Source organism: Ambystoma mexicanum, chromosome 2q, assembly GCF_040938575.1.
Source record: "Ambystoma mexicanum isolate Mex_15411 chromosome 2q, UKY_AmexF1_1, whole genome shotgun sequence".
NCBI classification, from domain to species: domain Eukaryota; kingdom Metazoa; phylum Chordata; class Amphibia; order Caudata; family Ambystomatidae; genus Ambystoma; species Ambystoma mexicanum.
This window is the reverse complement of record NC_090924.1, coordinates 460,661,910-460,686,316: the sequence shown is the minus strand read 5'-3', so window position 1 is coordinate 460,686,316 and position 24,407 is coordinate 460,661,910. Positions and strand designations below refer to the sequence as shown.

The window sequence follows — 24,407 nt, the reverse complement described above, 5'->3', positions numbered from 1 at the left end:
TTAACGGCGCCATAAAAGGCTGCAGCGACGTTAAACACTTAGTGCCTAATTACGAGGTCCCTTTGCAGGACCCGACCTTAACGGCTGGTTTTTCCAGCCGTTAAAGTAGGGACCCGCAAAGGGACTTTGGTGCTAATAACGGTAATGCAATTTGCGGTACCGTTATTAGCGCCTTCCCCATTCCCATTGAGCCCTATGGGGCAAAAATGGGAATGGGGAAGGGCCATGGCGGCATGGGGAATTACCGCCCCACCAACCTCGGAATGGGGTGGTAATTCCCCATTCCGCCATGGCGGACACCGGCATGGACCATGGTGCTAACAGCACCATGGTCCTCCGCCTGGGTCGTAATGAGGCCCAGAGTCTAGATAGGAGTTTTTGTCTGCTGACTTTTTCGCTCGTGGCTGACAAGTAAATGTTTGTGTCCTAGCTCTTGGGTCCATAGCATTAAAATCCTCCCTCTTAGGTTCTGCCATGTTGCTCACTCTGTTAGTCTGTTGTGAGTTGTGAAGCACTGAGTTCTGTTTTAGATCAATCAAGGGCCGCTTTTGTGATAAGGTTTGAAATACAGGCGAGGGGACTTTTCCACCTTGGCTAGGTGTATGATCATCTGGATGACTGTGCGAGGGATCCTCTCTACTAAAAGGATTTAGAAGAGTGGGTGTGAGTCCTCTTGGGTCCATCTGTGTGACTGTTGCCTGAGGCCTCTCAAAGGTTCTCTCATCTTCTTCTGAATGACATGATAATATCTCCATGCTGTCCTGATCCACTGTATCATCGATTCCACTGTCTTCCGGGCATTGGCCCTCATTACGACCCTGGCGGAGGTCCATGGTGCAATTTGCACCATGGACCATGGCGCAGAGCTGCCAACTCCGCCATGGGGGCTGGCGGACTTACCACCCCATTCCGACCTTGGCGGGGCGGTAAATCCCCAATCCCCATTTACCCTTCCCCATTCCCATTTTTGCCCCATAGGGTATAATGGGAGTGGGGAAGGCGTTAATTACGCCACCGTAGATTACGGTGGCGTAATTAACAAGAGGTCCCGTAGCGCCATGGATTTTTCCGCCCGGAAAATCCGGGCGTAAAAATCACCATGGCGCTACGGAAAGTCGTAATCTGGCGGAGAGGTACGCCATGCATTACGCTGGCGTAAACCCCTCTCCGCCAGGGTCGTAATGAGGGCCATTGTGTGTTATGTTCCACATCAGTATCTGTAACCAGCACTTGAGATTCTTGAAATGTGTTGTTCAGATTTATTTCTGGGGCTTCATTGTCCAAAATCTTGGTCTTTTCTCTTCTCATTTCTGGAAGACGAATTCTAGGTTGAGGAGGCAGAGCAGACAGGTTGCGTAAAAAAGCTCTGGAGCCATTTTGATTTAGTTTTTTCCCCCTTGATCGTTTTTTGTTTTTTCTTTGAATTTGGCAGTTCTCCTTTCTTTGAGAGTTGATTTCCACAATTCTGTTGTTTTGTGAAGGCTGAAAACACCTCACTGTTGGTTTTGAGAAGTCAAATTATTAGGAACCCCACTGCGTGTCATCTCCTCAACTACACCCAGGGGCTCCTCTTCATCCGTAATCTCAGATATTGCGTCTACATCAGGAGCCAGCCTGTGATCCTGAATTGTGTCACTCAGTGTGTTATCCCGTCAGAGTCTCATTTAATTTCTCCTCGTGTTATGCTCACCTGGTCTCCATGGGGCGTTGCACGAAGCTGAGCGATGAACGTCTGCATGCGTCTCTTCCTGTCCCACTACTTCTCTCACGCTTGGGCGTTACCCTTGAATGAACGGAGATGTTAACTTGCTGCGTATGGTGGGCAAGACTCCCACCTCCCTCAAACCTCCAACCGCTTCACTCTGTGCTTATGTCACACCTTAGGTGTTTTAACAATGGGCTCTCCGTCCTGCGTCTGAATGCAGGGGCGCTTTAATGTTCTTAGGCACTTTCACTGGATCTAGTTCCGTCACTGATCCTACGGCCTGTAATGGAATCCAGACCAGCTGTGTAAGTAAGTCTTAGTACCAATTGGTTCTTGGTAACTGTTTTTGCTTAAAGTGTTCTTTTGTTGCCAAAGTTTCACTATTGTCCTTATTGTTTTGCAGGAGCAGTTTTGGAGATGCCAGATTAAGGAATGGACCCCTCACTGCGCCGCTGAGCACTATTTATGCAGGTGGGTGTTAGTGCGTGAGCGCGGCGTCTAGATGTATTTTAAAATGGTTATTTCTATTGCGCGGCTAACCTGGTGTCTCTTTTCCCTTCCTCTGCAGGTGCGGTGATGCTCAGAACTGAGCTATGTGTGCCTCCATGTTCACTGAATCGTCATTCCACATGGTCAAATAGTATGAGTCTGGCTCTAGGAGGGCCTCTGAAAACGTTTTGTGGCCTTTAAAGTCCCAATGGAAGCCTGCAACTGGGAAAGACTGGTCTGGCCCTGAAGACTGGGGGCATGCATAATGACACCTCGGCTGCTTAGTATGGGTGTTAAAATCTATCAAACCCAGTTTGATTTTCTCGATCGTCTGAGTTTGGGTTTTTGTTATGTGTGCCAGTTTGTTCATCCTTCTCGTCCATCGCAGTGTGCCCTGTTTTCGCTGTACCCTGCATGTCTTTGAATCGTCCTCTCAACCATTTGATTGAGTCAAGTAGGGTCTCCATCATTACCCCCTTGTCCAAGAGATCACCACTCGCCAAATCACAAAGTCCTGACTGCCACCTAGCTGATGTTTCTGCCTCGTGGTCAAGTCGAGCTTGGACTGTTGACGTGAATGACTCCAAGAAGATCATTTTGGTATGCATCATGGTGAGTAGTGTGGCTTAATCTTTAAGGTTGTCATTGAGGGATTCATATGTTTTCATAAATGGAGCCAATGAGATGGTGAGAGCAGCCATAACGTTGTTATGAATTTGAATGCCTGCTGCTACCAATAACTGGGCTTCATTCGTGGTCGCTTCCAACGGTGATACCCTGCTACTTGAAATGGACATGCTTGATGAATTAGATGAAGTGGATGGGCTCAGAACTTCTTGCCCTTGAATAGTAGACTGGGGCATTGATTGATTCAAGTCAGTGTTCTGGGCTCTGAGAGAAGGGCCATTTAGATCGGTACGTGACTTTAATGACTCCACATTGTTCACAGGAGCTGCATGTGTAGCTGGAATAGAGGCATGCTGCTTATTGTTTTTCCGTTCACATGAAGGCATCCCAGGAGTATTTAGACCCAGGCGGAGTTTGATTTCTGCAATGTCCCTTGCAAGCCTCCACACTTCGTTTCCCTTCTGTAGTATTCAACCTCTGACTTATAAGAGGAGGTTGTGCAGAATGTGTATTTTCCAAAAGGAGCCCCAGGGACTGGGCGGGCGCCAGCATGGACACGGGCACAGGTACAGGCACAGACATAGGTGCAGGCAACATACCCGCTGCTACTATGGAGGCGCCCATCTCCGGCTCCGATTCTCGGCATTCTCCATTCTCCACCTTAGTCAGTCCAAATGTTGTTAGGGGAGCTGCGCAGCTCAAAGGGGGGTTTGCCACCACCTGGGCCACGTCAAAAACACTGTCAGCATCTAGCAGTTCAGTGTCAGTCACATCCAAACCATCATTTACAGGAACATTTGGCAAAAAGTGCAAAACAGGGAGCAAGACGTCACCTCCAGCTCTGTGTGCGACTCCGACAAGGGAGTATCCTGCAGGTGCTGTGTGTTGACTTTGTGTGCGGGGTCCGGTTTGTTCCACGGCTAGCATGGTAAGAATGGAGGAAATAAAGCAACAACAGTCTCAGCCTGACAACCTACCGAAGTCATGACCAGGGCATGACTGGGGCAAGACTGGACTCAGCGTCAGACTCACGTGCCGGCGCTACGCACCTCTCAAAGGTTATATACGGAAGTGCAAATCATTAAAGACACAGTAGGTAGCTGAAGTGAACGAGCAACAGGCAGCAGGTCAATCTGCCAGAATGGATAGGCGAGTCTGGACTCAGTGTCAGACTTAGGCGCCCACGCTGTGCGCCTGGCGAAGGTTAAATAGGGAAGTGCAACTCCTTAAAGACACAGTAGGTAGCTGAAGTGAACGAGCAACAGACAGCAAGTCAATCTGGCAGAATGGATAGGCGAGACTGGACTAATCTTCGGACTCACAGAATTAACGTTACTGCCGCTTGGACCTGCACAGTTATCGCTGGATTACACGTGGTGGTCGATGTTAGTCCCCATTAATTGGAGGCCATAGGACTCCATGGGGATTTCAGCGGAATTACCGATGGTGGTAATTCTGCCGATTTTGCTGTTTATTTTGGCAGAAGGGTAGCAGATTTTCCTCCAGCTCTTAGCTGGAGGTAGATCCTCCACCTCTCCGCCAAACTTGTAATATGGTGGTGCGGGAATGCAGTTGTAACATGGTGGTAACAGAATTACCACCACGTTACCACCCAATTTTCCAGCACCGCCATACTCAAAATGAGGCCAATTACCTTTTACCACATAGGGTAAGACTGTATTATATGGAACAATGGAAACAACGTTTCTCATTTATAAAAACAGTTACATTGAGATAGAATATAACACAGATCACATTTTCTGTAGGAAACCATTACAATGGTCATTAATTGAGTATTGAAAAGACTAGCAGCTGACAGCTGGCAAATCTGACTAGTTCCCATGAGTATGGTCAGGAACAGCTTTTTCCCAAATGTACTGTTGGCTTTTAGTATGTTTTTTAAAGTTATAATAACAAAGTTGGGGATTCTTGAAAAATAAGGTTAGTGAATGAAATATTGTCTTAATTCGATATGTTAGGATTAGTGTTACTTTAATGGTTTATTTTCCTAATAGGCAATAGTAGCACTTTTTAAAATTATTCTCTGGGAAGACAGTTTATACTTTTCCTGAAGAAGGATAGAATAGATATACGAAACATGTTGTATTACACATTTGTGGATCTGTTTCTCGAGAAGAACTGTTGATATATGAAATAATTTCTGACATTATTTTTGTATTGCACTTGCACTGAATGATTGATTGTAATTTTTGTAAAATAAGAAGCACCATAAACTGAAAGTTTATGGATTGTAAATAGTAAACAAAAATCTCTTTAATTGTTGTTACTGTGCTTCACTTATCTTATCTTTGAGATATGACATGTATGATTCTATTTTATTAACTGATGGACAACCATAAGGGGGGTTTGATAAGATTAGACTGCCATTGGGTTCCACATTATGTTTAATAAGTTAAAGACTGAGTCAGCTCCACCTGACTGCTTGTGTGATTGCAAAATATGCCTTACTTCTGAACAGCCCCTGCCTAACTGCCACATATATTCCCTCACAGAAAAGGAACATTCTGAATGAAAGAAATATTTGTCCGATCTCCTGGATCGAGTCTGCATCTCCAAATCACCTGCTCGGGCCCCCTTATTTTTCATCCCCAAGAAGGAGGGAACACAGTCAGCCCTGCATAGATTACTGCCAGTTAACTGTGATCATCGTTAAGGAGCACTACCTGTTACCCTTAACTTGTGACATCCAAGAATCTCTGGGAGTGGCCAAGATCTAAGCCACCCTGGATCTATGAGGCGCATACCATCTAATACAGATTAAAGAGGGTAATCAATAGAAGAACACTTTTAAGGCCTCAATGGGTCATTTTGAATAAAGGGTCATATTTGGACTCAGCAATGCTTCAGCGGTCTTTTAACGATTCATGGATTCCATCTTCGCAGACCTGCTGGGGCTATCTGTATGGGTGTACCTGAATGATATTCTTATTTTTTCCTCGTCTCTGGAAGCCCACACTTCCCATGTTCAAAAAGTCATCAGACACCTAGAACCAACAAACTGAGAACTGTACACAAATAGATGTTTTTCTATATAATCAAACTAAGTACAACCGATTACTCAATAGTATCCAATTACTTAACAATTAAGTCAAACAGAATGACCGTCCTCCTCTCCAGTCTGTTTCCAACATGAGGTGCTGTAGGCAAAACATCAGACCATTCAAATGTCAGAAAAAAGGCTTCACTGTAATCTTAATCGGGTTCAATCTACCGCTAAAATTTGACACAATATAATTCACACTTACTTGTAAATAGAAGCTTTTACAGCCAAGTATTAGTCTCTCCCAATTCAATTGTAAAACATTGTAAAACATTCTGTTCTGTGGGTGTAAACAAATATGCCCGTTATTACATTTACATTGGACCAGTAACACCCAGTAATGCACACGTACTCCAAAATGCGCAAAGAGTCTTTTGTGACTTCCTTACTGTTGTGAAGTGCTTGTCTGAGTCTGCTGTAGTTTCTCATGTGCCTGGTGATGTCATGCGAGTGTCAGGTGGAATGTTGATGTATGAGTGAGAGAATGCTTTGCTGAGTGTTCTACATAGAGTGAGTTGGTCCCTCCCTTCCTGGCTGATGGGTGCCGGTGCTTTGTCTTACCTGATGTTTTAGTGTCTTGCTTAACATGTAACTTAAGATCTGGAAATAAACGTACAAAGAAGCAACATAAGAAAGCGTGTGACCAGCTTTTCTACACCTACCTTAATTAACAGATGCAGGATACCGGAATCAGGAACCGGCTGTAGAAACAGCTTCCTGTCCTGAACCCGCATGAAATACTGACAGTTGTGCAACACGTGACACTCGTGCCACTTGTGACATCCAACGTCATCAATTCAGCATGAATCAGCCTCTCGATCATAGCGGTGGACACCTTTAAGTGAAATTCAATCTCTCTCCAATGATATGAAACCATACATCATTTCCCATGAACATGGTGCATTTAAGGGTAACACCATTAATACTGTTATGAACACAGTTCACACCTTCATTGCTCCAGGTGACACCTCTCTGGAACCCTCATATAACGCTTCTAGTAATACAATTGTCTTCATGTAATACCACAGACCCTAACCACATTTGTATTGTACAACCAATACTAAACAACATATCAGTCACAGATTGAGTAACCACTTTAGAGTAGTACAGAATGACCCGGCAGCGGCCATCTTTAGTGTATATTTAAGCGCCTAACAAACTCCACCGTTAAGCTATAATGTTATGCTATAGTTAATACCAAAATTAAGGTGGCAGAATTCAAAAATAGATTACCTGATTATACCGGAGTCCAATATGCCATGTAAAGTTTAGCAATGTCCTTGTCATTCTGTCACTTACTGGCTATAGGAATCACCATTTTTGTCAGTGTTCGTCTGTTCACAAACATCATTATAATAATGAACCTGTCATCTTTTCGATATTGTTACACCACCCAAAATCAGCAACACTTGCACATTAGGCTGTATAGGTTATCATTCAATATGTACCATTCCATTTAACATGTGGTTATAAATATTCACAACCCATAGTTAATGATGTCCCTTCCCAGGTTGTATTTGCCACCATATCGGATAAACACCATTTCCTTGCATACATTTCATAGAAAACAAGTCAAATTGAATTCTAGATTCATCCCTCTGGGACTCCAGGCTTCTAATCGCTCCATCCAGAATATCTCCTTCTGGTGAAGTAAAGTGTTCAGATCCCCTAGTCACTTGGGGGACCTGACCTGCTCTAAGATGATGAACTTCATTTGGGCTATAGTGTGATGTGCTGCTTCAAAATGTTGCGCTACCGGTGAATGGGTCTGACGGGTTCGCACATTCGACTTGTGCTCCGTCCACCTTGTTTTGACTTTTCTCATAGTTAAACTGACATGAAAGATGTCGCAAGACATCTAATGTCGTGGATGACATTTGTCGAGTCACACGTGGTTGTATGTCTTAATTTAATCTTTCTGCCATTGTACGAATGATTCATGTAATTGCCTTTTATGATATCATGGCAATGCTGGCAGTTGTTACATGATAATGGGCCCTTAACTGGTCTCTTGTGGTTTATGTGCGGTATATTCTGCCCGAATCAAATAATCTCTCTCTGACTTGCTCGTCCTGTATGCAACACTTAGAGGCTGTTCAAATAACTGAGCAAGAATTGGATCTATTTTCAGAGCATCCCAATTCTTGGGGCCAAATAATTCATAAATTCAAGAAATTGTTGCAAGGTGTCAAGGGTGCCTCTCCAGATGCCAAAAACATCTTTGATAAATCTGTATAGACACTTCAGATGACTCTTCCATCTGGCACTGTTCAGGAGAAACGCCTCCTCAAGGTAAGACATATAGGTGTTCGCGTAGCTAGACGCCATGGCAGCACCCATAGAAGTGCCTGAAATCTGAATGAAAATTCTGTCTTCAAACTGAAAAACATGGTTTGACAGTACTAGCATTAACATACTTAATACAAAGATCCTGTTAGCAGTACAATTCTCTGCAGATAATAGAAGCCATTGCACGGCTTCTAAGCCTGCTGTATTTGTTATGTCACATGTTAGGGCCCTGAGAGTGTTGATAACAAAAATGTGCCCTTATTGGAAACAAACCCCCTATTTACCTTTAGCGCAGTGACTAAAGCTGACATTTCTAAGGTGCTGTTTAAACTTAAACCCACCACTTGCAAGGGAGATATTTGCCCTGCATCGGTTGTCAAAGCATGCTCGCTGCAGTTAACACCACTCATCACCAAGGTTTTGAACTGCTCATTTCAGGAAAATGCTGTCCCTGCCTCAATTAAGCAAGCATGCATTGCCCATTGCTAAAAAAGCCATCATCGTATCCAGATCAACCGGAAAACTACCATCCTACTTCTAACATACCCTTCCTGCTCAAGATTCTTGACAAGGTCGCATACACCCAGATACAGGACTTTTTGGAATCACATAACATACTAGGCCTCAAGTAATCAGGTTTTAAGAGTGTTCATAGCACGGAATCCACCCTGTTAGATCTGAAGGCAAACATCCTGAATTGCTTCGAAAAAGGTAGCACAGTACTTCTGATGCTAGTTGATCTATCCGCTGCCTTTGATCTGGTGGATCATGCAGTACTTGTCGCCAGGCTTGAGAACTCAACACACTTTTCTTGTGAGGCAACGGAATGGGTAAATTCGTTCCTTTCTGGGCAAAAAGCGAAAGTATTTAACGAATCAATGGCAGAGGACTATCTGGTCTCGTGTGGAGTACCACAGGGGGCATGTATATCACTCACACCTTTCAACATCTATACAATTCCACTCTTTGAGATGCTAGAAGTAAAAGGGGTGATTTTTGCAAACTACATGGACGACATGCAATGCCTGATTGCATTTTCTGGGGACTATGTAAAAGACACCAATAGTGTTAATAACATCTTTGACCTAATGGAATCATGGATGGTAAATAATTGCCTTGCTATCAACAACACATAAACAGATCTTTTGATTGCTGGCACGGCACCCCAGCTGCGGAAGCTAGAGGAGGAGTACCAGTCCTTCATCAATGGAGGTTGCTCCATTGCCACGTTACCCAAAGTAAAAACTCTGGGTGTCATCTTGGATCAGGAATTGTCTATGAAGCCCTACATTAATCTGGCTCAGCCTACCATTTAAAGCTTCTGGCACAACTAAGTCCCTTTATTAGCCACTTGCATTGTGGCACCCTTGCTAGGACAATTATTGGGGCTCGGCTGGACTACGGCGCACATCTCCTGCAAGGCATTAGCAAAAATAAAATGTCACGCCTACAGGTGATTCAGAACAATGCAGTTCGCGTTGGGGAGGGATTGCGGAAAACCGATCACGTCTCTGACGCCAGAAGGGCGCTGCACTGGTTACCAGTGGAGGGTAGAATCACTTACCGAACTCTGTGCATTATGCACAAATGCCTTTATGGCATAAGCCCTAAGTATCTGTCCAGCAGACTCTCCTCCGATCTAACAATTCCCATTTGTTGCAAACTCCTAGATCCCGACTGTCCCATACTCTGCACCCAGATGTTGCAATGCCTTTCCCCCATATCTAAGAGCCCGTGTTAGCTTCTCCACTTTCAAACGGGATCTTAAAACTGCACTCTTTCATTGATTTCTTATGATTACCTGTGCCCGTGGATCCAGACTCTCTTTTTATGTTTATATGTAATATGTGTGCGTATTGTCCAGAGCTACTATGCCCTTAGGCCTCTGTGCATGGGCTATGTAAATAAAATAAATGAAAATAAATAAACTTGCCATGATACCTTTGCGTACTAAAGACTCATTTTGTGATATCACTGATGTCACTATTTCTGCAAATTAGGGAGGCCCACACATCTTTTGCCACCCAGGACCCCGCAAATCCTAGGTACGACCCTGCCTAGAAGGGTAAGGTTGTCTTTATTAAGTCTTTCATTGTTACTTTCTTGAGATGCTTGACGTCCCGCTATGGGAGTCTTTCATCACAACACCGCACATGCACTGTGGTAATGCAAAGGACGTCAATCACCAGCACTGTGCGCTGCTCCGTTGAACTGAGATCATGCAGGGGGCTTCGGTCTTAAGTGCTGTCAGTCCCCATTCTAACTCTGGTTTGATCTGTAGCCAAACACAGGGCTCCAGTCCCCAGTGCAAACTGTCTTTTCCTGTGTGGCTGTAAAGATAGAATCAGTTCACGCCCCCCCGTCTATGGATATACAGAAAATTCTTCAGTTCCCTGCCCTGGGCATGGACACATGAATTCCGTCAAACGTCTAGCATCTGTGGATATCAAGTGTATTTAAGTCTCCATAACAGATGTTTTCTCTGCAGGTTCGGAAAAGGTCCACCTGGTTCAAGCTGGACACGTATGGTTCCTTAGGGAAGGGACGTGTAACCTTGGGGCATGCGGCAGTTAGTTTAGTTTAGTTTAGTTTAGTTTGCTGACCTTCCCTCACCTGCTCTGGGCAGATAACTTACCTTCTGTCCCTCTGTCCTCTTCTGATAAAACAGATAGCTTCAATGTCCAGCATGGTATTTCCCAACCCTGTTTTAAGACTTTAGAGATGGCTTCAGTCACCAGCACTATCAGACTTTGCCCTGCGGGACATAGGGATGTACAGGGGGTTAATTCTCCCGCACTTCCTCAGATATGCAATAGTTGCCATCAACATTAGGAAGCACTCCTGATAAGCGATGGTCTGGTTATCACGGGTCACCTTTCCCAGCCCCCACCTTCTTGCAAAATGGTCCTTTTTACTGATCTCTTTGCCAAGCAGCAACATCAGGAAGTGAATTGCCGCGTAAATCTGGAAGCCATTTTTGACTTGTGAATTTACCTAGCTATAGCCATAACTCTGGCTAGTGTTTTTTGTGCATCACAAAAAAAGACTAGGCACCCTTCTACTCTATACATTTAGAGCCAACAAGTGTGGCGTTGATTCATTATTTCTGTTCTGTTGCATTGCTTGTCTATTGATAAGTACAGTTTATTAACCTAGCCAGCCTTTTATAAAAAAAAAGCTCCCAAATTTGTCTGGGAGAGCTAAGTAGAAAACATGGCAGTGGAATTTGGCTGCTCCGAGTTCATTCACATGTTCGTGCTCTGCTTTTTAAAATGGAGTTCAATGCACTTCCCAGTGCCCTCCTACTGCTCCTCAATCCCATGCTTGATCTTTGTCATTAGGCCTCATTCCGAGATTGGTGGTAGTCATGGTGCTATTTGCGCCATAACTGCCACCAATAACGGGTCCGGCACCGGTGTAGTTCAATGGGGACTTACCGGTGTAGTCCGACCCTGGCGGGACCGGTGAGTCCCCATTGAACATGCCATTCCCCATTCCCATTTGAGCCCCCATAGTGCTCAATGGGAATGGGGAGGGCGCTAATATCCGGCTCGCGAATGGCAAGCCCGTTATTAGTGCCCTGGTCCCTTAGTGGTCCGACCACACATCCCTTGCGGTTCCCGCTAAAGGACCTCGAAATTGGGCGGTAAGGGGTTACTGGCACTGGTCTCCTTACCGGTGCCGGTAATCCCTTACCGCCCACCTTGTAATGACCCTCATCGTCAAACCAGTGGAACAAATTTGTCTAAGAAAAAAAATATGATTTGTATTAATGGCTGTGACACCTACCACAGAGGGTGCCTCACTCCTCAGCACTGCTCTTCCTCCACAGGCCCTGGAGTACACAGAGAACTTAATAGCCCTGGGAGATACCATGCTCCCAGGAGCGGCGACACACCATAACTTGCATCCCTGCACTTGAGTATCCAAATGGTTTAATTTCCCAGTATAGTCAGCTTCTTCATTGTTGTGAAATATGCATACATATACAGAGGGATTCAGTGTGTCCACACTGGCATTCAGCCAATGAGGATTATTATTAGTATTGTTATTCTTATTAATATTGATAAGCTATTTCTTGAGCATGGACCTAACTTCTGGAAGCAACAGAGCAACAAAGGATGAAAATTCCTTCCATTATAATCATTCATCAGTTGTCCACCCCATGTTTATCGCTAGGTATGACTTTGCCAAAGCGTCCCTATCCTCCTGCCGCAATGCTTTCCTTTGGCCTGCTTTCCTTCCCCTCACCTGCTCTATTTTCTTTTTCACATACTCTCTTACCAGCCCCAGATCGCCGCCATTCACCTGTTCTCTGCTTCAAAACCATTTGCTCTCCTGCCCTCCTCCTCCAGCTCTCTTGCCCTCCTCCTCCTGCTCCTCTCCTGCCCTCTCAAGCCCTCCTGCTCTGCCCATATCCTCACGTCCTTGTTATCCTGACTACTGCATTGTTCCCTATCTGAACACTTGCCATCGAATGTCTTGCTTGCCCTCTCCTTTGTTCTCCTACCTACCTGACCTCCCCTGCTTTACAGGCCTGCAACCAACTCCCCTGCCCTCCTCCTCCTCCTCCTCGGTCCTCTCACCTACGCGCACAACTCTGTACGGTGTGGTGGCGAAGCAGTCCCACTGGGATATGGCAATGGAGGTGAGGCCCAGCATCATGATGGTCATCAGGTGCATGAGTTGAGCCCGCGGGGAGCAGTAGAAAGAGTAGTAGATCCACGGCACGAAGCTCCCCATGATCAGGAATGCGATTCCACAGTAATCCAACCTAGAGGACCCAAGGAACAAGGTAGGCTTCAGTATGAGGGAAGCACAGTGCTGCAAAGGTCATACTAGCATAATTACACCATCATTGCTATTTCTAAAGCAGTTATCAAACTACAACAGTCGCATTCAATAACGTCATCACCCTGACTGAGGTTCTTCATATTGACGTAACCCTGTAAACAAAGCCTGTCATGATGTGATTACTGTGTGGCAAAAACTTTGAGAAAATATCTTCTGGTTCCCATACAGTAGATTTCCCTGATGCCATTCTAAGATGCCCAAGGTCCTCTGTTATCATTACGCTGTGACAACGAGCAACAATCGTTCCATCAGCCAGGGACTAAGGTTCTTGTAAGGGCACCATAACTCTTTGATATGTTCTTAAGGACGTCTTCATCGGAGAACTCGCTCTCTGATATTATCATTAGCCACAATGATGGATCTCCATTATGTCATCATTCTGTACAGTGTTCTCTATATTATTCTCCAGTGACAATCCTGCTCCTTCTGGCCACTCCCACACCAATAGTTTGGGCAAAGGTAAATGCCATAAGCGTAGCCAGTGAGAAAGAACAAAATACAGCACATGTAACACAGCATGGGTTCAGACTTTGGGTGCAGAGTAATAGAAATCATTGGGTGCCCTCTCAGCTTATGGGACAGGGTAAAAAACGGCAAAGAATGGTATAGTGATAGATTATAAACTGAGTTGAAAGTTAGCCCAAACATGTGTGATTTACGGGGTCTCTATTTCCCTTCAGTTTTTCAACCTTTGGTTTTGTGTCCTCTCTGTAAGCACAGGAGGACTGTCATATGCACCGAGGGAGATGCCTTTAGTGCCATCCTCTAATCACTTTGCCCGTCCTTAATTTCAGGCCCATTTGGCGTGATTAGCAGCGGACAGGATCATGAGACTGTTTGTGAACGTTACAATGGGAAAAAAGGCCTGGATTGGGTTGAACACCTGAACAATTGGCTTTGGAGCACAGCCCATCTCCTTGTGCACCAGCTGTCACTCATTCCGTCATGCACTGCACTCTATTTCAGGAGTTCTGCGCATGACAGAATGCTTGCCTGATGTCTGCAGGGACCTAGGCCTTGCAGATCCTCTTTTTGGACCCTCATTTGGGGCAATGTCACAAGCAGAGACATGCACTGTCACTGCAGCCAGTAGATGGCGCAAAGGAACATGGCATCAGAAAGGTATGAGGGCATCTAATTTGGACACACTTCCCATGTCTTACTAATGGTTGAGATGGAGACGGGACTCAAGAAGGGTGTCAATCAACTTCCATCACTGGTTCCTTCTGCACGGGCCCATGAAAAATAAAGCGGCAGGTGAGGGACAATGATTCATGAAAAGTGTTACCGAGCACCCAAGGGTTAAGGAGTGTTGCCCCCACTGTTGTGGGGGCGAAGCCATGTTACGGCGTAAGGCCGGGGAGAAGAGGGGATTATGGGTAAGGCGCGAGAGCGCCAGTAAGTTGGGAGATAGAGGTGAATAAAGAAGCTTCCACAATTCCTGTGTCCGCGTCCTCCTTCCCCGTGGCCGCTACTGGGCAACACTGGCGACGAGGACCATTCCCGGGCGCCCACAGAGTCCTCCTTCGGCAGTCCGCCGTCCTCCTGTGGCTTTCCACCACTTCCTGTGCTACGAGCGCGTCCACGGCATTGCCGGCAGCCCGCCGGCTCTCCTCCGTTTGTTCTCCTGCCGCCTCCGCGTTGCAAGCGCTTTTGAGGACGTTCCTGCGCCTCCCCCTGCCTGCTAACCTCCTACACGGCCAGGAATTGCAGGCCGCTCCACAGGTACTCTGCAGCTGCGCCATATCACGTCGTTGAACGTTGGAGGCTCGCCTGTTCCTCACCGCACTGCGACGAGCCCCCCAGGAACTGCCCAGGGGAGTTTCAGCATTCCACTGCGCGGCGTGCTGGCATAGCCCGCCCACGCCCACACAAAAAAAAAAAAAAAATATTAAATAACATCAAGGACACTTTGGCAAGCTTGAAGCAAGGATGCGTGCCATCCCTCTCCACACCTGGCAGGCCACTCTCTCTCAGCACAACTGATCCATACACAAGTGATGAACCCAGCCCCTGGCACAAGGAGCACGCCGGCATCTGCCTCAGGGTCCAACCCTGGGTCGCCTACATCAGCCCATATCGTACAGCCAATTCAGCTGCGACTTCCACCGCCTTTCACCATGACTCCACAAGCCACGAAGGGGCCCAGATGGACTGACTGGATGGAAGATTTCCAGCACTACGTCAGGGGGTCTGGTGATGGAAATTCCCCCAACATTAGGGACATTTTTCTCAATCTGGTAGGGGGTGAGATTAAGACGGTGGTCAAGACCATCCCTGCAGCTGAACAGAACACATTCAAGGATTTGATCAATGCTTTAGATAGACTCCTCATCATAGAAGTTAATCGTGACTATGAACGCTATCTTTTCAATAAATGCACCCAAATGCCACAGGAGACAGTTGACGAATTCATAACCCGCCTAAGAGTGAAAGGCGCAAATTGCCAATTCGACGCTTTCTCGTTGGAAGAAGCCATAAGATTAAGGGTCATCGAAGGCTGTCTATCCCCGGCTCTCAAAAAACAGCTCCTGAAGAAACCCCTCACCATCCAGGAAGTGAGCAAACTCGCCTGCATACATGAAAGGGTTGATGCCCAAGCCACATCCATGGGAAACCCGAGTAACACCAAGCAGGACGCAGCGGAACTGGTCGCAACTATTCAACCAGCTCGCCCAGGGGACCGAGGGCCGCAGTCATACAGAACTCAATCCATCCAAACTCCCCGCCAACAGAGACAGTGTTATCGTTGTGGGATGTCTTTTCCGCATGCAGGCTCATGTCCGGCTCTATCACAGCGATGCACGAACTGCGGAAGAGAAGGACATTTTCACTCAGTATGCCGGGAAGGCATACCATTTCCCCCTGCGAGACCCCAAACGCCTGCCAGGCCGGTTTTCCGTCCACCACCCCCACGATACTTTCAACCCAGATACTACCAACAAGGCCAGGGGCAAAGGAGATACGTCCGGGCCATCGACGAATACCAAACACCGGGATATCCACTACAGCCGGAGCAAGCTGACCGAACAAGATACTTCACGGACGAATATGATCATCCACCAGAGGAATATGGGCCTGAGACTTTCTACCAGGAGGAGCAGGGAGCCGCATATGACATGCCATATGACCTCTACGACCATGACGAGTTTGTCAACCTCGTACTTGACACTGAAGAGGCCAGAGAAGCCCCAAAAATCCCCATCAAAATGGGAAACAGACAATTCCAGTTCATGATTGATTCCGGCGCTACCGTCAACATTATGGGCAAGCAGGACTATGCCGCACTACCGGACCCACCAGCACTCGAACACTCTCGCTCAAGGATATTTCAGTGGGGTGCTACCACCCCCCTACCGACGGTAGGATGTTTCACACAACGCCTTCTCCTAAATGGCCAGAAAGTCGACACAACAATACACATTATCCGGTCACTTGTCAGAAGCCGATGCCTACTCAGCTATCACACGGCATCCCGCCTGGGCTTGATTGAAATACACGTGAGGCCGGGAGACTCCATCACAGCGACCTCCGAGAGCACAATCACGAGAAACACAGTTGGCTCCATCGCATGCCACCAGCCGCAGAACCTGGTCACACAGTCTGACATCACGAGGCAATTCCCCAACCTTTGCACAGGGCTAGGCAAACTTAAGGCCCCTCCCATCCGGCTCCACGTCGACACATCAGTGAGGCCAGTACCACAACATCCTCGGAGAGTAGGATTTCACCTGCAAACGGCTGTGTCAGACGCTCTTCAACAGCTGCTGGCTGATGGAATCATTGAACCAGCCACAGGCCCAACACCATGGGTCTCCCCGCTCGTAGTTGTGCCCAAAGAAGGAGGGAAGATCCGTCTGTGCGTGGACATGAGGGTGGCAAACATCCGGAGTCCAGGCCCATCACGACGTTTGCGACCCACGACGGTCTCTACAGGTACCAGCGGTTGAACTTTGGAATCTCATCAGCCGCGGAAATTTTCCAGGAGGCCATCCGACAGGTGATCAGACCCATCAGGGGCACACTAAACTACAGTGACGACATCCTCATTTTTGGATCATCTAAGGAGGCTCATGACAAGGCTCTACTCGCCGTGTGTGCAGCACTCCAGGAAGTGGGCCTCACTCTCAACATCGCCAAGTGCCTTTTCAGCAAGACAAAACTGAAATTTTTCGGACACATTTTCTCCAGCGAAGGAATGCTGCCGGATCCCGACAAGGTTGACACCATCACCAACTTGGATGTACCGCGGTAGGCTGCAGATGTTCGCTCATTCCTCGGCATGGCTGGTTACTGTGCGAGGTACATACCACACGATGCGTCCCTTACCGACCCTCTGCGGAAGCTCCTTCAGAAGGATACAATCTTCGAATGGACCCCTGCGTGCCACCAGGCATTTTCCAACATCAAACGTGCCCTGATGGAAGCACATCGCCTGGTGTATTTTTCAATCCTTCGTGGCACACTGAAATAGTGGTGGACGCTAGCCCAGTGGGCCTTGGTGCCATCCTAGCCCAGACCAGCGGGGCGGACGTCCACCCGAGACACGTGGTCGCCTATGCAAGCAGAGCCCTGTCCACCCCAGAACTGGCCTACTCCCAGGCGGAAAAAGAGAGTCTAGCCGCCATCTGGCGTGCAAACATTTCCACGACTTCATTATCGGGAAAAAGTTTATGCTGATTACGGACCACCAGGCCTTGCTATCGCTCTTTGGCAACCCGCACACCAAGATGCCCCCTAGGATCGAGCGGTGGGGAATCCGTTTACAGGAATACGACTATGACATTGTGCATCGACCCGGGGGTGACCTCAACCCCGCGGACTACCTATCACGACACCCAGTCGGGGCTCCACTAACCCGCGAAGGAGACATCGCCTATGTGCAATACATTGCATCCAACTCGCTACCACCGGCGCTATCCCTGGAGAGAGTTGCAGCTGCATCAGCGGCCGACCCCACCATGGCTCTCGCCATCAGCCTCACACTGACCAACAAATGGAGAGATCACCACAGGGCAATGCTGGCGCACCCAGGGGTGTGCAAACAGGAAATCGGAAGACTGGCCAAGATACATTGTGGCCGTCAAGGACAACGACATCCTCCTCAGAGGCTGCAGAGTCGTCATCCCCGCCACGCTCAGGAACTAAGTAGTCAGCACGGCCCATGAGGGACACAGAGGAGCGGAGAACACCAAAAGACAGCTGAGGTGCCATATCTGGTTCCCGTTTCTAGACGCAGCGGTAGAGGAATGGGTAAAAAACTGCCATGCCTGCCAGTGCACGGCTCCTGCGGAACATCCACCCCCGCTCCAACACACACAGATACCTGAACGGCCGTGGGAGCGTGTAGCCATGGACTTCTACGGGCCCACGGAGGAGGGTGACTACCTCCTGCTCATAATAGACGAACACTCACGTTTCCCGATCGTCAAAACAGTCACCACCACCGCATTCTCTCAAGTAGCAGCGGCAATAGAGGAAGTGTTCAGCGAGTGGGGGATCCACATAACAGTCAAGTCCGACAACGGGCCCCCGTTCAGTGGACACGAGTTTGGAACACTAGCAGAACACCTAGGATTTGCACACATGAAGATAACTCCTCGTCACCCACAAGCGAATGGGATGGCGGAACGTTTTATGGCGTCGATCAAGAAGACAAGACAAAGAGCCAGAATAGAAGCAGTCGATCCACACCAGGCACTGTGCCGACTTCTACAGGACTATAGAAACACTCCTCACGAAGCCACCAACAGGACACCTGCCGAGCTAATGTTTCGATACAAAGTGCGAACCCGTATACCGTGCAACCCATCTGATGAGGAGCTGCATAACATAGACGTACTCCGAAGGGACGCGGAAGCCAAGGAGAGAGCAAGACGAGAGACAGATGCTCGCCGCCACGCTGTAATACAAGATTTCCACATTGGGGACGAAGTACTCGTCCAGCAACCAACGCCCAGAAAGACAGATCCGCGGTTTGCTCCAAGCCCCATGAGAGTAACCGCCGTGAAAGGCACGATGGTGACGGCTGAGGATCAAAGCAGATCTGTCACCAGGAACTGTCAACAATTCAGGCACTACACCAGACGAGAAGGAACAGAGCCGTTCCAGCGGTCGACCTCTCCAGAACCACGAGAACAGCGGGACGACCTGTGGATCCCGCCAGGAGGAGATCTGGGGGAGACAAGCGGAGAAGCGAGAACCACAGAACCGCAAGAGGCAGGTGACCAAGAGGAGAGGCCACGGAGAATCGTAAGGAAACCTATGAGACTTGTTGAAGAATGTTGATTTGATGTTTGAATATATTGTTCGGGGGTGATGTTACCGAGCAATCAAGGGTTAAGGAGTGTTGCCCCCACCGTTGTGGGGGCGGAGCCATGTTACGGCGTAAGGCCGGGGAGAAGAGGGGATTATGGGTAAGGCGCGAGAGCGCCAGTACTTTGGGAGATAGCGGTGAATAAAGAAGCTTCCACAATTCCTGTGTCCGCGTCCTCCTTCCCCGTGGCCGCTACTGGGCAACAAAAAGTAACGTTTTTAACAACAACAAAAATGTGTTTGTGTTGTGTGTCAGTAAGCACATCTGTGTAAGTGTGTGAACGTGTGTCTGTGTCAATTTAAAACGTGTTAAAGATTGCGTGATTGCGTGTGTTTGTATGATGTAATTTGTGTACGTGTCAGCACTTGAGTATGTGTTTTTTAGTAGGTCACCCTAAGTCCCCCTACTCTGATGGTGGTCACATTGTCTGTGTTTTCTCTCCTGCCCGGGGAAGTGCTGGGTGGCATTCTCCTGCACTTGGTGTGTTCTCCTGAGCTTCGGAGTCAGTGCATCGTTGTGCATGCCCATCAATAAGAGATCAGGGATGGTGGACCAGCCTCTTGTAGGCCTGGTCTGCGCCTCATAGAACCGAACACTGTTTACAGCTGTTGGGGCTCTAAGGGCCTGGAAATAAAGGATCACACCCAAGGAGATTGGATACGTCTCTTCCTAACCGTTAATCTCCTCCCTCCTTCCATGTCATGACCCAAGTGGCTTGCCCACGTGGGTCTGTCTATCTCATAAAGAGACAGTACCCCTTTACAACACCCCCGACAAATGTCCTTGCTTCCTCCTCAACATTCCTCAACTAGGCGTAGTGGTTTCTTGACAACCCGTTGAGGCCGGCTGCTCGGGCCTTCACTGGACTTCCTTCTGGTCGGTCAGTTCTCTTAATTTCAGGTCGGGGTGAGAAGGGTGTCCACAAACTGCCTATAATGTCATGCCTCTGGATCTGGAGGTGGCAGGCTCTCACCTTCATCAGTGACAACATGTTTAAATAATGAACTGTTCTGCGTTACTTCTTTCTCGTTGTTTGCAGCTGTTACCATGGTTCCTTTCACTGCGGTGACTTGTAGGGACTTCAGAGAAAAACATGAGTCGGTGTTCCTGGCCATGGTTTGTTGTACCAACACTTCTTCTCCAATGTGGAATTCTTTCGGTCGGGCCCCTCTCCTTTCATCAGTCTCCGCAGGAGCCTTTTCTTTCGGTTCCGCGTCTCTTCTTAAGACTTCTTGGTCTGCTTCTGGCTGACTTGCTGGATGTCTTACGATTCTTGGGCGGACTTGGTATTGTACCATGAGTTCTGCCGGCGTCTTGTTTGTGGCCTCATGGGGCGTGTTGCAGTGATCTCGAAGCATGCGACAGAGCGCTCGGTGTAGGGGCCGGCGTTCTCAATGCGGGCTCTCTGTACGCTCTTCTTGATTGAGGCCATGAATCTTTCGCCCATTCAATTAGCTTGGGGCCAGCGAGGTGTGCTTTTCTGGTGTTTGAACCCCATGTTTCTTGCGAATGCCGCAAAATCATGTCCATTGAATGGCAGACCATTGTCTGATTTGTTGGTTTCTGGTATTCCCCACTCACTCACGACTTCATCAAAAACGGCTGCTACTTGGCCGAACGCCGTGGATGTGGACCGTTTCACAATTGGGAACCTGGAATGTTCATCAATGAACAGCAGTAGATACTCCCCTGATTCAAGTGACCCATAAAAGTCTACTGCAACTTTTTCCTAGGAGTGATCTGGGATCTGGGTCGGTTGCAACGGGATCGGAGCTTCAGCTTTAGCCGTGCATTGGCACGCTACACAGTTTCTCACCCACCAGTCCACCATGGCATCCAAGAACTGGAACCACACGTGGCATCGGAGCTGTCTCTTGGTGTTGTCTGCCCCACGGTGTCCTTCATGGGCCTTCTTGATGACTTCCGACCGTAGGGTAGCTGGTACGACAAGCCTGCACCCTCGCAGGAGTATCGTGTTGTCCTTTACGGCCAGTTCCGTGTGCACTTTCGCTAGTCTCTTCAGTTCATCCCTGCATGCTCCTGGATGTGTCAACACTGCCCGCTGATAGTCTTTCCATCTATTGTTCTTGGTGAGGCTGATCGCCAGGCCCATTGATGGGTCCGCAGCTGAGGCTTAGGCAACGGTCTCCAGTTAGATCGCTGGGGGAAGTGCGTTTGTAGTCACATAGCTGATATATTCAGCGTCTCCATGGCTTGGCACCGGCTTGCCTGTAGGATGCCTGGATAAATAGTCAGCCGGGTTGTTCTCACCACCAGGTTGATAGATGATCTAAAAGTTGTACTCTTTGAGTCTAATGCCCCACCGTTCAATTCTGTGAGGCATTTTTGTCCTGGGGTTCCCGAATAGCGACAGTAGGGCCTGGTGGTCAGTGATGAGGGTGAACTTTTTGCTTATTACGAATCTGTCGACATGTTCACACGCCCATACGGCCACCAAACTCTTTTTCGGCCTTAGAATATGCTGACTCAGGGCATGCTAGTGCCCTGCTGGCATACGCCACTATGTGCCTCGGGTGTGCATCAATCCCATTGGTTTGTGCCAGTATGGCCCCCAGTCCCACGGGACTCGCATCTACAACAATCTCTGTGTGTGTCAGGTACTGTTAGAATACAGTGACATATTCTGAGACATTAGGTCTGGGGAAAATTAGTATAGAAAGGTTTTTGGAAGTTATTATGAGTTTAATTTTAAAACAGCCAATTTTGCCCTTAACATTCATTGCAGTCTATGGAGAATGCCCCAAGCCAAGATGGAGGTCCTCAGTCTAAGTTCTGATTGGCTGGTGATTGTTTATAGGGAAGACAGTGAACATTCTAAACTGCCTTTCATCGTCTTTGCCCAGCTGAGAGGTCGTGTATTAAGCCGCTCCTGCTTAACTTGTTCAGGGGTTTCAAGTTTCAAGCGGTCGAGCGGCTTATTTGGAAAAGCAAACAGGAATCTTGCGGAGATTCATTTTGGCACAGAACAGGAGTAAGAAGATTTCGAGTTATCCGAAAAGAAAACAAGGTTTCAAAGACTCTTCACAAGATAAGTCCTTTTAAAACTCAAGACTCTTTCTATGATGTCATTGTAGAAGATTTAATATGATTTTCAGGTTCATATGAAAAATATTTACTAAGAACTATATTGCTGTCGCATGTTTGGCTTTGCTACGCTACGTTTTCTATCAAGCGCGCGGTTTTTCCGTTAAGAGAAACCTGCGCGTGAGAGTCTTCGCTTGAGAATCTTGCGCAAGCTCTATGGTGTCGCGTGATACTCTTGTGCGTGTGTTTTTTCTACCCGCGGTTAGATTTCCGCGCTTGTGCATCTTGAATTAAGCGCGTGTGGATTTTTCCCGCTGTTCCGACTTTAGCGCGTGTGCGTGTGATCGCATCTTGGACTAAGCGCGTGTGGATTTTTACCCGCGGTTTGTCGTCAGCGCGTGTGCGTGTGCTCGCATCTTGGACTAAGCGCGTGTGGATTTTTACCCGCGGTTTGTCGTCAGCGCGTGTGCGTGTGCTCGCATCTTGGACTAAGCGCGTGTGGATTTTTACCCGCGGTTTGTCGTCAGCGCGTGTGCTCGCATCTTGGACTAAGCGCGTGTGGATTTTTACCCACGGTTTGTCGTCAACGCGTGTGCGTGTGCTCGCATCTTGGACTAAGCGCGTGTGGATATTTCCCGCGGTTGGACTTCAGCGCGTGTGCGTGTTTTCGTTTAATCGCGTGTGGATTTTTCCCGCGGTTTCGACTGCAGCGCTTCAACGATCTTCACTCAGTTTGGATCCCTATGCGAGTTCAAGAGATTTCCACGTGAGATTTTTGACGCAAGTTTCAAGAACTGTTTATTTAAGTAAAAACACTCTAAAAAGAACTTAATAAGAAGAAATATAAATACTTTCCAGAAACACTAGAACTTCCATTTACTATAAATGAACTTAAGACTTTGTTCAAGCTTCTTGAGTTTAAAGAAGATTTCCGGCAAAGTTAATTTCACATTCATGGACCTACTAAGAAGGCTGAATGATCGTTGAGATTCAAGTCAACTAGTAAGGAAGTCTAGTCAGCTTATCACTTCTCTGGGCATTTTGTAGAGAAGTTCCAGGTATGGTTTTTACTTTATTTGGTAAAGGATATTTATACTTAAGGTTAGTATAGTGCCTCATGAATAACAAGGTGTATTATATGTTTATGTTTTACCACAGGTGAAGAACCAGCTAGTCTTAGCTTCCAGCCTGGTGTTTGTTAATTTGTCCCTTCCCCCTTTCCCCTGGAAGTGAGGTAAACTGAGCAGTTTATAGTATCAGCTCAGAGTGCCACATTTTGGGTGGATTGTCGGGGGCTCAGCAGCTTCTGCAGACACCAGGATCTCAGCCTGACAGAATGAAAGGCCTTTAAAAAAGAAAAAGTCTGCCCAAGCTGTATGAACCCCGACGAGACAGCCATGGAGGCGTTGGGAGAAATGGTTAGGGAAATTAGAGAAGAGTTACGGGTGGCTCATCGAGAATACTCAAATCTTAATAAAAGAATAGATGAGTTAAATTTAAAGGTAACACAAATACAAGAAAAGGAAGTGGAAGTTTCGGAAGGTGCAGGAAACCCACCTGAGTTGGTGAGAGTAGGGGAAGAACAAGAACATAGACTTTCAAGAGAAGTGGTGGGTGGTTTAGGAACTTTAGTTATGCCAGTTCCTTTGGCTGCTCCTGAGTGTTTTTTGGGAGATCCGAGAAAGTTTCAAATTTTTCAGACTCAGTGTGAATTACATTTCTTAAGTCGTCCCAAGTTATTTTCAACGGATGCTTCCAAGGTCACATTTACATTTTCTTATTTATCAGGAGAAGCATCTGCGTGGGGAAGTCTTTTGGTGAGTCAAAAGAGTTTGGCTTTGAATAATTATTCCCTGTTCCAGGCCGAATTTAAAAAGAAGTTTGATAAGAGACAGGTATCTCTAGAGGTAAATGGAGAACTACTGGAGCTGCGTCAGGGAGGAAAGGAGTTGATTTCTTATATCACTCAATTTAGAACTTTAATTTTAGAGAGTAGATGGCCAGAGGAGAAGAGGGCTTCC

General features: G+C 47.4%; 1 protein-coding gene across 1 annotated transcript in view; it reads right to left on the bottom strand.

The window, feature by feature from the left end:
• Positions 1–24,407, bottom strand: part of LOC138569525 (adiponectin receptor protein 2-like) — a 336,710-nt gene that overhangs the window by 30,922 nt on the left and 281,381 nt on the right. The window contains exon 6 of the mRNA XM_069647575.1: positions 12,758–12,945. Within this exon, the coding sequence (XP_069503676.1) occupies positions 12,758–12,945 (188 nt within the window). The remainder of the gene's footprint in view (positions 1–12,757; positions 12,946–24,407) is intronic.